The following is a 12,616-nucleotide window of genomic DNA, read 5'->3' on the forward strand; positions in this document are numbered from 1 at the left end:
GGGAGACCTATTGTGTTGGTTAGCATGGGCCTCCAGAAGTTCCATTTCTAACCGTATTAACATGCGTTTACTTCAAGCTTTCAATGTACAACGTAACGTCACTGAAGATGGTAATTGTGGTGAGAAGATCAACTTCTCCAAGACGTGCATCAGAAGTGACTTCGGCGACTGCTGTGGCCTCAAAGGAAAGTAAGTTGATGTTCCCCGTTCTTATTTAGGTGCTGATCTAACTTAATAGGTGTGGCTCCGGTAAGGAATTCTCTGGTGACAACTGTCAAGACGGCAACTATTCAGGCAGTGCAGTAACAACTTCATCCATAACAGCGAAACCATCAGCAACAAAACCGCCGCTCTCCATCTCTACAAATAGGGATTACGGCTGCAATAGCGGCTTTATATGCAAAGGCTCTAAATTCGGCGACTGCTGCTTAGCTGCCAGCTACTGCAGAGACGATAAGTATCATTGTGGTAAATATCTAGGCTGGTAAGTTAATAACATTTCCTAATATGATATGTTTCTAGTATGATATTTTCTACAATTAGTCAACCAGAATTCGGAAAGTATACTTAGGAGATAATATTGTCCCCTCTATCCCTGCTGCATCGTTAACGCAGCAAATCTTTATATAGAGATTACATAGAAACTACATATAGAGCCGTGGTGGAAATTTCTCGAGCATAATCTTCATTTATTAAAGTCTATATTCTCAATACATCAGAGTTTTATACTCCTTTTCTTAAATGTTCTTTATATCATGAATAACAAACGGTTATCGACTCTCAAATCGCCGCCGTAATACAAATCGGATACGGTTTAGAAATTCTTTCCCTGTTCCCCGCAGTGCCAAGGTGGCGCATGATGTCTATTTAAGATGCTTACTGGTCCCGGCCCGAACGGACTTTGGACTTCTCGCTTATCCTTTTATCCTAACCCTCGCTTCCATCCACATCCGTGCGCATGCTCTTTTCTTTTCCCATGGCTGTCAAAATTAGCGCTCTCCCCACCGAAGTCTTCGACAAGGTGATCAATTATGCTGGTAATGACTCCAGGGATGCTGTTATCTCTTCCTTGTTGGTTAATCAACTGTGGCGAGATACTTCCCTGCCAATACTTTATCGCGACTTGGTATTGTCCTGTGGCCAATCGCTAGATCGCTTCATAGCATGCCACGATCAGCAAGCTCTCACCCTAACACAGTCTTTTACCCTGTACCTCAACCATGACGATCAGTCAGATCGACTGGACAAAGCCAAATGGGACAAAGCGGAACTGCTAACCCCGCAATTGGCAAATGTTATCCCGTCTATGGCTAATCTCAAGTCATTCTCCCTTATACGACATCATCGAACTATGAGAAACCCTCTCAAGCCCTGGTCAGAAGCTCAACTCTACAAGACTACGAGATCAACCATTTCATCCTTACTCAAAAGCCTTCCTGAAAGTTGCATTAGTCTGGAACTTGCGGTGGGAGACATAAATGGTAGCAACCCCGACCCAAACCCCACGCATCTGTGCGAGGATCTGCGACGCCTGTTACCGCGTTTGCAGCACGTTCACATCAATTTGGACCCTGTATGCGATGCAATGCTAGGCACGTGGGACAAAGACAAGGTCTTCCATCCCATCAGCCTACCGCACCTACGGAGTCTCCACTTGGTGTGCATTGAAAATAATGAGTGGGCAGATTTGCATCAGTCTCGGCCTTTATCAACCTGGCACTCGTTGGTCCATGGGTTACAGCAGGTAGCCACGCTACCGGAGGCACCATCCCCCGCCAAGATTACAGTTTTGGGAGTCTCGCCATCAGGTGGCGAGTCTGACAAGTCCATATATCGGACTTTCCTGCGCTGCAACGTAGGAAAACAGGCCCGTGACACCAAAACATGGGCATTCCCAGTGACATGGCTGGCGGGCCTCAATCACACTCCGGCTCACTATATCCGGATGAGAAACGGGGAGGCATTTGTAGTCCTGGATAAAAGAGACTATATCAGTATAGCTGGGGGGCGGCCATGGAAAACGCTAACTACAGGCGCAAGATTACCTACAGCTTGGACTTGCGGCAAAGCATTGATGCCAGACCATGGCATATTCGAATACGCAGAGTGGTCCAAAACGTACCCCAAAAAGCAGCCTATGCTGATACGTAATGAAAGGTTAGCTGGACAGTGTCTTATTAGTGCTGAGGAACGCGAGGGCTATCAGAACACAGCAAGTTTGGTGGAACAAACACCGGAAGGCTTTGTTCGGTATGGCGGACCTGTGTCGCGGAATTGGCAGCTGTACGGAGAAGATGAGGAAGGCCCAGAAGACTGGAACCCTGATGCACCAAACGGACCAGTGGGCTAAGCCATATCTAGGTATTTAATATTCTCTGTCCAACTTGTTTGCACAAAGTGGTACGGAATTCTGCGGTTGGGTCTACACTGCGGATAAATAACTCCTCTAATAAGCGACGTTACCTCCAAACCATACTTGGTCCCTGCAGTTTCCCCTGCAAGCGTGCCGTAGTGTCGCATTGAAGGAAGCAGAACGATTTCAGAACCAACACAGGTTACCATTCGGCTGTGAAGAAATTTTCCATTTCCATGTGTTGGAGACACGGATCTACGACATGCCGTACTGCGGCTAAAAGGCATAGCCAGATGGGAAGCAACACTAAGTTTATCTAGGCAGGACAAACAATGTACTAGTACTTAGATTAGTAGAAAGATATATCAGGCCATAACCTGATGCTAGTACAAGATATACACTAGCGTAACTATAATAGTCATATCTTTTCTACTGCCATAGAAGCATTTAACCATCCATCATTAATTCAGTTCCTTAGTTACTCACTTCATCATGGCCAAATTGAACTAGACTCTAGGCCCTTTGGCTGTTATTTCACTTTTCTTCATGGCCTAAGATACTGCAAAAATAATCCCTCGCCAATTCAAGAATAAAACCGCCCCTAAGGAACAGCCGGTATAGCTGATGGGCCTATCGCCCAAGTATCTAACCCATCAAGATACTTCGAAGTACTGCAGTTACTAGTACAACAATAATAGCTCAATCCCTTGCCAAGATATACTCGAACCATACCTGATTACTATGGACGAATTACTTCGCTAGGCATATTAATGTAACTCTTCTCACGACTACAATACTAACATCTCAGAACTCTGGGCTTAGCCCTGGGTATAACAACTTCCTCAGTGGCTGGTCTTACTGTGTCGAGGCTATTAACGAGCCAGTCGTCACAATCGGCCCAATAAGACAACACCTAGTAGAAGCAGTCCTACCAAGGGCATCCAGGCCCCCACCCCCAACGCAACCAGACATAATAAACAACTAAGATACCTTTGACTTTATGGAGAAGGGTATGTCGTATTCCAACGTCCTTTCCAAGAATGGCATCACGCTGAAGCAACTCGCGGCTTGGAACCCTTCCGTCAAGGATAACTACAGCGGTTTGTAGTCCAGTATCTGGGTCTGCATTAGTGTCATAGGACATGATAAGGGAGGTACTACTCTGAAGCCAACTACTACAACTGCCTCGAAGATAAGTCCTACCAATGGCGTCGAGACACCATCACCAACACAACCAGATATAGTCAAGAACCACAACAAGTTCGATTTCGTTTAAAAGGGGATAAAACTGTGATGCTCTCGCCAAAGCCAACGGAATCGCTACTGCAGATATCTATAAATAGAACCTATCTGTTAATATAGACTATAGAGGCCTCTGGGCTAATATGTGGATTTGCGTATCAGTTATTAGATGTACACCATCACTAACCAAGCCTATAACTACCAATACAATTGAGACCCCGTCTCCTATTCAGGGAGGCATAGTTAAAAACTACATTAAATTTCATCTTATAAAAACGATAATAACTTGCAACTCAATTAAGAAGTACTTTAAGTTGCCTATAGCCAAGTTCCTTAAGTAGAACCCTGATGTTGGCAAAAACTGTTAGTGTCTGTTAGCAGAATATTAGTTTTATGTTGTAATAGACGATTGTAAGCCTATGCCGTCGCTGATATTATTAAGTAACGGGATTAAGACCCCGTTACTAATCTAGGATAGTATACATAAGAATTACAATAAGTTTCACCAGGTACATAAGATGATAATATATCCCTTAATTAATAATTACTATAACCTGACTTTAAAGGACTTTTACTCTTAGAACCCTAGCATAGGCACTAACTGTTAATCTCTCCTAGTTGATTACTAGGTCTGTGTCTTGATTATTAGCTAGAGCCCTTCTAAGCCATCCCCTACCACTCCTAGTAATAGTATTAAAACACTATCACTAATCTAAGTAGGAATAATCACAAACTATAACAAATTCTATAAGGTTAAGAAGATAATTATATATATATCTATCCAAGATTACTATAAGATTACTATAAAGCACCTAGTTAAATAGAACCTTAGAGAGGCTTATTATATAATACTCTACTAATTATATATCATAAGGATAAAAATAACATAAAAACTTCTTAAGTAATTCTTAAGTTGTTTAAAAAGAAATTTAATAAATACAAATAACCTTTTTAAACCTAACGTGGTTGATAAGCGAGTGAGTCAGACAAGCAAGTGAGTCAGCTTAACCTATACCTTAAAAGCTACTTTTAAAAAGCCTATATAAAATTCAAGCTAAGCCTAAAATAGCTAGAATTAAGATATTATATATTTAACTATTTAAAAGAGCTTCTTACTAAATTAAAGAATTGTATTTAATTTATTATATAAGTAAAATAAAAAAAAGCTTATTTACACTACTTACACTGTGTAAATAAGCTTTTCTATATAAAATAAAATAGCTAAAAGTTTAAAAAAAATATTTCTATAAATAAATAGCTACATATTATGTAAAAACAGTTTTTTTAGATTCTTAGCTATTTTATTTAAGGTATCTAGGCACTATAGGGTAGGCTATTTTTAGCTGTACAGTGCGCTGACTCACTCGCTTGTCTGACTCACTCGCTTATCAACCACGTTATAAGTTAAATTAAAAAGGGAAAATATAATACTTACTTATTAAATATATTATATTAAATAATAATAATATTAATATTCTATCTTAGTAAATTATATGACTATTACCTTAAACCTTAAGATTTAATTAAATACATAACCTTAATTTATAAGTATAAAAATAATTTCCCCTATCTTTAGTAAACTAAATGCCCTCTTTATTATTACCCTCTTAAGGTTATTACTACTAAGACATAAACCTTAATTACTATTACTTTAAAGACCTAAATAGCCTCGTTGATTATGCTATTTATTAAATAAGTTAATGAGACAGAGCCCATCTGGCGTGTTTGGGCTCATCTGTCAGATATCTAACCCCCCCAGGACTATGGTCTAGACACCAAACTTCATTCTATCGGGAAAGAAAAAGTAATAAATGGAATAAACTACACACATAGCATTGATTAGAGGAAGTGACAGCTATCAGTACGGACATTAAAAATGCAACACCAAAGACCCCAACTTTCATTCTATAATATTCCATTGATGATTTCTTATATATTTCATAATATCCTGTAATTCAGCACTAGGAAATAAACTCTTGGGGTAGTTAGTTGCAACAAAATACTCAAAGGAGGTTAAGCTGGGGCGGTCGAGTTCGTATTGCCTCGGAAACCGCAGGGTGTAGGGTGGAGAGAATTGAGAGAGTCTTCAATAAATAAATACAGCTTAATCAGTTGGAGGACTAGCAAGGGACGCTAGGCAAGGCACAATAGAAAAGCATTTGAAGGCCCTTGGAGAAGGACTACTAATGGATAATGGACCCGTTTGAACGAACCCCTGCCGTAGAACGTCGGGAGTTGCGAGCGCTGTCTTAGACCGCCACACTATCATATTGCCGCGTATCTAGAATTGGACCAAGATACGACATGTCGCTTATTCAAACTGAAGGAAATAAAGGACGGTGATGATGTTATTTCAAATTGAAGCAGGAGCTGCATTACCTCAACCTATCACTGGACAACGACAGGTCTCGCTCTCACCTGCAGTCAGTTGTATAATTACTCTTAACGTCTCAGTTTACCAAACAAGGTGCTTTTACTTTTTCGGGCGTCTTTGTGCAATAGTATGATTGCAAATTCCTTGATAATTCAAGGCCTGACTCATTTTACAATAGGTAAAGTTCCGGTATCATGGTGAAGCTATGTCTTAACGGTCAAGCAGGTCTCGCTGAGTTAAAACAATCTGGTTTCCAATGCCATACTATCTTTCTCCTATTCTCCTGGGACCTGCCAAGTCTTAAAGGTGGTAAGTGGATGGGAATGTTCGAGCACTTGCTGCAATTTAGTGATATTCCAGGTCGATTCTCAAAGTCAATTTGGTTATAAAGATTAGACCTGGAAATATATACTTATTAGCTATAAGTATTAAGGGAAGTACAGTTACTTAAATAGCTTTCATTTTTATTAAGAACTATTTAAGTTAATGCATTTTTAAAACTTTTAACAGTTATTTGACCACCCAACTCAGCAGTCGCAAAGTTGAACACTGCGAAACGGAAGCCCGTGAACCACTGCCACCTGTTGTGGAGTACAAATGTGCCGAGCTGCTTCCAGTTCTCTCCGTCAAGGCTATAGTAGAAATGTGCTTCCCTCACAGGAGACAGACCGAAAGCAGGGGTCACATCAGCATCTACACGAAGCCAGATCTCGTGCGCGTCTATGGAGGGTCCTGTTGCTGCGACCGTGCCTCTGCTGACAGTCTGCCACTGCAGGTTCATATTGATCTCGTTCACAAAGACGATCTGGGTGCCATTTGTATCCTTGTGCACGCCTATATATGCGGATTCGTCGCGGAATATGGCTGCACCGGCGCGATCACCTTGGGTGAGACCGGTGATATTGAGGTGCCAGGTCGCTACAGATCGCGGGCCTGTGATGCGATGAGTAAGAGTGTTTCGTGCATTAAGGAGATCCCCAACGACAGAGGCAGTCTTAAGAATCAAGCCGTCTGTTCTGAGTTCGAAGTACTCCGAGTCAGGGCTGTGATTCCACTCCCACTCTGGATGCAAGGTTGAGGCGGAAAAGTCATCAAGACGTTCGACACCGGGAACAGTCTTGTTTGTCTTGACGGGCATTGGATAGGTCACACCCCAGCCGCCATTGCCATCGAGTACAATTGATGGCCAGTCATCGTCAGACCATGTGATGGGGGCAAGAACAGGAATGCGGCCGGCGGGATATGCATCCATGAAGGCGAGGTAATGCCAGTCGCCTTCAGGAGTGTCCACCATGCCGCCTTGGTGAGCATAGCCGGCGTTGGAGAGTGGCCCAGAAAGGTTATCCCAGAACTCCCGGACCTCGTATGTGCCGAACGGCTCAGTTGAGCGGAGGATGTATTGGCCGCTGGCAACTTTCGTAGGACATACCCAGTAATAGCCTCGGGTTTTGTAGAAATGGGCGCCTTCGAGATACAAATCATCGCCACTATCATAAATCGTCTCGGTACGCACGACGCTCAAGCCATCGTCGGAAAGTTGAGTAACGCGGAGCTGTCGATTGCCCCATGTTACGTACATGGTATCATCATCATCGAAGAAGATTCCATTATCGTAGAAGCACTGGTCAATGGTACCTTCAAGAGTCCACTCCCAATTGTCATTCTCACCGTCGTTGTCGGCGGCACCATTACCTGGAGCCGTATAGAGGAAGGTCTTGCCAGTGGACTGAATGCAGCCCATCCAGTAGAACTTGTCGTTAGACTCGCGATACCTCATTGAGCTCGCCCAAATACCTTTGACATAGGCGCGGTCATTGTCGCCATTGAGTCTATATTCTTCTCCAAAATCCGCAACATCGACAACGCTGTGCGTAACGGGTGTCCAATTAACCAAGTCGTAAGATTTCAGGACAGGGGCCCCAGGAGAGAAGGCGAAGGTAGATGTCGAATAGTAGTAGACAGAGCCAACGCGGAAAACGTCTATGTCTGGAAGATCCTGGAATAGGACCGGATTGTTGAACGCTGCCTCCTGTCTTGTGTCTAAGGGCATTCTGGCCGATGTCGCGGCACCGAGACCGAACATTAGACCAGCTACCAGCAATGAAGATACGTACAATCGCATTGGTAGACAGAGATTAGGTTTCAATCGGAGACAAATCCAATAAGAGTGAGCTGGGAGAAACGAGAAACAGTGCCCTGTTAGGTACCAATGGTTATATATGTAGGGGATCTCCCACACGGACGAACAAGACTGACTCCGTAATGAGATCGTTTGTTCTATTTAGCCGGTATAATACCCCATACGTTTCTCCTCACGGTTTCTGTGGCCCTTGGACTCTTGGAGGTGCCTGTCCCACTTCAGATTTTCCGCGCCAATCATGATGTGCTCCCTTTCCGGGGCAGGACCAGAACAGGAAATCCACTAATGATGGTGTGTTGCAATTTTCACACCAGTAATGTATTGTGTAAGTATTGTAGACATGACCTCGTGTGACGACGTTAAATCCGGTCTAGGTACAGTGTAGAAGGTGCGTCATTTCCCGCTCTAGAGGTAACACCTAACGCAGAGATCATACTTGGAGATTATTGTTGATTGAGATGCTCCTGGAAGTCATGACCGTATTTGAAGTCCCTAAAGATAGCTCAGTGCGGTATATTTTTCACTCGACGGTACTGGCTCAGGGGACAGAGGTTTCTTATCGCAGTTAATAACCCTGAACCCTCGGAGCGTGGCACCGAGTGGCTTCTTAGGTGAGCAGTGTGAACCGTGAGATACCTCGCAAGTATATTACCAGTAACAGACGATTTTTTCTAAGTCCGCCTTTAGATCTAGTCGCTCTAGAAGGATGAGCCGCCAGCCATCTTCACCATCGACGTCCTAGGTTAGTCGATAGATGGAACCCTTCTTGGGCAGCTCCGTCTCCAACCATCACAGAGGGACTCCAGTTCTCGGTACACCATGCAACTCCGGTACGACTGCCAGAAAGGCACTGTATTCCATGTCACCCCACGGTGGTCTGACCCACCGACCCCTCATGTTCTTTCTCAGAGGCTCGAAAAGACTCGTCTCGCTGCTGCAGATTCCGAGCAACTTGTAAGCCCCCTCGGCAGTTTCTTGAGCGTGTTGCCTGAAGAAAGAGCATAGCTTGCGGAGGCGTGATCCGAAAGACATCTACCCAAAGATGTGACATAGAGACCTGGAGGTAGGTTGGTCCGTTTGGCCCACGGTATGTGACGAGGTGTTATGTCCACGACGGGCTTGTTCGTACAGGTTATGCGCTCGATCGAAGGCAGATTTAAGGTCTAGTAATTAACAATCGTATAGCTGTATTACTAGTTATTACAAACTAAGTCATTTAGTTACCTACTTGGTTGTAAATGCCAGCGCTTTGCTTAGTGTCGCAATGTCCACCATCGACCCACTTTCTCGTAAAATTAAATCTGTCTCTTAACTCCTCTGCCGCACTGATATGTATACCGTGTCCATGAGGTTTGTGTCATTTTAATTGCGCTTTGGTTACTTTCCTGGTGACCGCAAAACAAGGCAATCAAATTGCTCTTGCTGATAAGCGTACCAATCTGGGTGGAGCGCCAAGGTCAACTATGGCAAAATCAAGTCCACAGTATCGATTCAGCCTTTCCATAATATCGTCTTTTAAATTGATTCCTGTGTCGCCGGCATATGGTGACCATTCTACCGCATTCTAAACTGACATTCATGGCTTGATGGCTGAGATCCTGTTGTATATGAATTGATACCTGTCGAGTCTTCAATTGTTTGGTTAGTAGATCGTCACTATAGTCAAGCTCTGTAAGTTAAACCAGACAAGACGGCATTATTACACGCCAAACATGGGTTAATTAAATTGTTTTATACTCTCGTAATTATTGCTGAGAGTAAATCACTTATCATGAGTTATATAGCCATTATAGTTATAATTACTTATATTTTTTAAGCTACTTTTAACCTTAAAAACTAAAGTTTTAGTTACATCCACTTGGAAGAGACTTAATCGCCTTTAACTCAACTAAATCATAGGATATTGCCTGCCGTAGTCAGATTGGATAACAGATTTACTCACTACAACATCACCAAGAAATACATCCATGTTGGCGATGCGGCGTAAGCCACTGTAGACGCCGACAATCAGCACAAGTCTCAGGCCAACGTAGCTTGTTCGCATGGTGGCTGTTGCCGCCGCTACGTTGTTTGTACCCATACTGGGGAGGACAGATAAAATAACATTGTGTTTTCTAATACGCCCTGTGATGTACGCATTCGTATCTCCATCTGTTTGGCCGTAAGGATCGATCGCCTTGTCCCAGAATTGATCGAAGAGCAAGGTGACGGTATCAGCCTCACGAGGCAGAGCACATACTATCGCAGCCCGAAAGCTGCTCCGGTCGGTAGGCGGCTATGTTGCTAATATCTTGCCTGTCGTGGTTTGCATGAAAAATAAAGGTTGGGATGGTGTCACAGGGTAGGCATGATCTTCACGGTCTCATTGCCGAAGGTGTGGGGTAATAGCCTAGGGTAAGGGATTGGTTGAAGATCTTGGTGAGATGATCCCTGATCCAGGGTGAGGCGATTTGGAGTGCTCTGTTTGTGATTCTATCTGGCCCTGGAGTCTTAAGTTGGGCTGATTCTTTGATAGCCTCTTCTACTTCCCTTGTCGTTATCGTTGGCATAGTGATGGGAACAGGAAAGCTAGTATCTTCTATATCGCTAAGATCTATGTCAGGAGGTGAAGGGAAGAATATCTTTCTGAAGAGTTCTGCCTTTTCGCTTAGACTATTCGCTTATTGCTAGGTTGCTGGATTGACCAGCATGAGTGTTGTATTCGGACTTTGGTTATGCTTATTTTGGGCCCATTTCGCTATCCGCCGGAGGGATGCTGGAGAAGATGGACGACTTACCTTCCTTGGGTGCTGTGCCTCCAGGACTTGAAGCCTTTCACGGACAAGTTGACTCGGGTAACGTTCAAAGCTCAAATCTGACCCTCAGCGCACACGGCAAGTTCTGGTTGCTCCTCAAGACACTCGATTATTGTCCGCGCCAGTGTCGATGGGACAGCGAACATCCCACACCGCTCAGCTGGGGCTTTTGTCTCCTTTTTGCCTTTATAAAGCCTCTCTACGATATTATTGATCTTTGTCTCTAGACTGACGATTAACAGTCAGGAGCGTTCACCGTTGGAAAGTTATACTACAACCATCTAATCCTTAATATTTTGGCTGAAGACTTCGATATTGGCCTAGAGAAAGCTAGTCAAATCCCTACACTGATGCAGGCTGGCTATGCCACGGGCTTGTTACTCTGCCCCGTGGGAGACATCGTACGTCTCCGACCCTTCGTATTGTTGCTCGTTTTTGTGACGGTGAACATGGTAAGTGACTAGTTCCCCGCCCGTAAGAGTATCCCTAACATTTCAAAGGGGCTTGGCCTATATATCACAACATAGTTTAGCACATTCCAGGCCTTGTACTTTCTGGTAGCCCTGACTACCGTAACTCCTCAAGTCATACTGCCGCTTGTGGCCCAACTCGCCGCTTTTTTCGTTGTGCGACCATGATTTCAATTGTTTCCGGCGGCCTCTTCATGAGTATACTCCTCGCACGGATTATCTCTGGGGTTATCACCCAGTACGAAAGTTGGCGAATCGTGTATTGGATCTCTTTCGGCCTACAGTATCTTATGCTGATCATGCTCTTTTTATTCCTCCCCGACTACCCTCCGGCCCACTCGTCTGGTCACATCACCTATTTCAAGATTATTTATACCATCGTTAAGATTCCCGTATGACAACCACTTCTCGTGCAAACGAGCATGATGGCTTTCTTCGTTGGCGCCGCAATTGTCTCGTACTGGACCGTTCTCACCTTCTTGCTATCATCGTCCATCTTCAACCTATCCACATTGGCAATCGGACCTTTCGCCCTCGTTGGAATGCCGCAGTTTCTCATCAATCCTGTCCTCTCAAGCTTCATCACCGACCGCTACCACCCGGCGTACAGTGCAATCATCGCCATTATGATTGGCATAGCCGGCGTTCTGATAGGCACCTTCGTTGGAACCTTCTCCCTTGCAGGTCCTATCATCCAAGGTCTCCTCGTGGATCTCTGCTTGTCATGTCGCAGAGAGCTAACCACGCGCAACTCCCCGCCGTCGAGCCCTCAGCCAGAAATCGCGTAAACACGGTATACACTGTTGCTACATTCTGCGGTATGCTAATGGGTACTGCCGTCGGGAACCACCTATATGCATAAGAAGGGTGACACTATAGCAGCGCAGCGAGCATTGCCTTCTTGGGCGTCGCTTTAGTGCTTGCAGTTGTCCGTGGACCAAATGAAACAGGATGGATCGGTTGGAGAGGTGACTGGAGCTGTAAAATGGAGTGTCCAGCGTTGGTAGAGCTAGAGCAAGTGTAACGGCCACTTTAAATGACAACCAAGCGTTGCGGAATGAGACACGTTGACACGGGATGGCCAGCTAGGGCAGAAAGGGGATTGGATAGTGGCAGCATTTAGCACGGTGCAGAGCGAGAAATTGATTATAGAGGGGGATATATTCACATTCATAAGTGGCAAAGATGAATTGTATACATGATAAGAGGACATAGAGGACAAGAATGCATATGAAAACACGC

At 44.3% G+C, this 12,616-nt stretch overlaps 5 protein-coding genes across 5 annotated transcripts; 3 read left to right on the plus strand and 2 right to left on the minus strand.

Moving 5' to 3' along the window:
* Positions 1-61: 61 nt before the first annotated feature.
* Positions 62-571, plus strand: FOBCDRAFT_196013 (uncharacterized protein; the record flags this gene model as incomplete). The annotated part of the gene is made up of 3 exons (XM_031195021.3): positions 62-189; positions 239-484; positions 523-571. The coding sequence occupies 3 exons, from the start codon at positions 62-64 to the stop codon at positions 569-571; spliced, it is 423 nt and encodes a 140-aa protein (XP_031029759.3).
* A 405-nt stretch (positions 572-976) lies between these two features.
* FOBCDRAFT_122411 (uncharacterized protein) lies at positions 977-2,350 on the plus strand (the record flags this gene model as incomplete). The annotated part of the gene is made up of 1 exon (XM_054703083.1): positions 977-2,350. The coding sequence occupies one exon, from the start codon at positions 977-979 to the stop codon at positions 2,348-2,350; it is 1,374 nt and encodes a 457-aa protein (XP_054559058.1).
* A 4,097-nt stretch (positions 2,351-6,447) lies between these two features.
* Positions 6,448-8,091, minus strand: FOBCDRAFT_122845 (glycosyl hydrolase family 43 protein; the record flags this gene model as incomplete). The annotated part of the gene is made up of 1 exon (XM_031195023.3): positions 6,448-8,091. The coding sequence occupies one exon, from the start codon at positions 8,089-8,091 to the stop codon at positions 6,448-6,450; it is 1,644 nt and encodes a 547-aa protein (XP_031029761.3).
* A 1,906-nt stretch (positions 8,092-9,997) lies between these two features.
* On the minus strand, positions 9,998-10,381 carry FOBCDRAFT_125429 (uncharacterized protein; the record flags this gene model as incomplete). The annotated part of the gene is made up of 1 exon (XM_059607795.1): positions 9,998-10,381. A coding segment is annotated over one exon (384 nt), but the record flags the coding sequence as incomplete, so codon positions are not given.
* Positions 10,382-10,873: 492 nt separating this feature from the next.
* Positions 10,874-12,236, plus strand: FOBCDRAFT_236193 (uncharacterized protein; the record flags this gene model as incomplete). The annotated part of the gene is made up of 6 exons (XM_059610058.1): positions 10,874-11,075; positions 11,154-11,356; positions 11,432-11,451; positions 11,490-11,714; positions 11,796-12,073; positions 12,112-12,236. The coding sequence occupies 6 exons, from the start codon at positions 10,874-10,876 to the stop codon at positions 12,234-12,236; spliced, it is 1,053 nt and encodes a 350-aa protein (XP_059463995.1).
* Positions 12,237-12,616: the final 380 nt, after the last annotated feature.

The sequence above is a fragment of the Fusarium oxysporum genome, chromosome I (assembly GCF_013085055.1).
Source record: "Fusarium oxysporum Fo47 chromosome I, complete sequence".
NCBI lineage: Eukaryota > Fungi > Ascomycota > Sordariomycetes > Hypocreales > Nectriaceae > Fusarium > Fusarium oxysporum.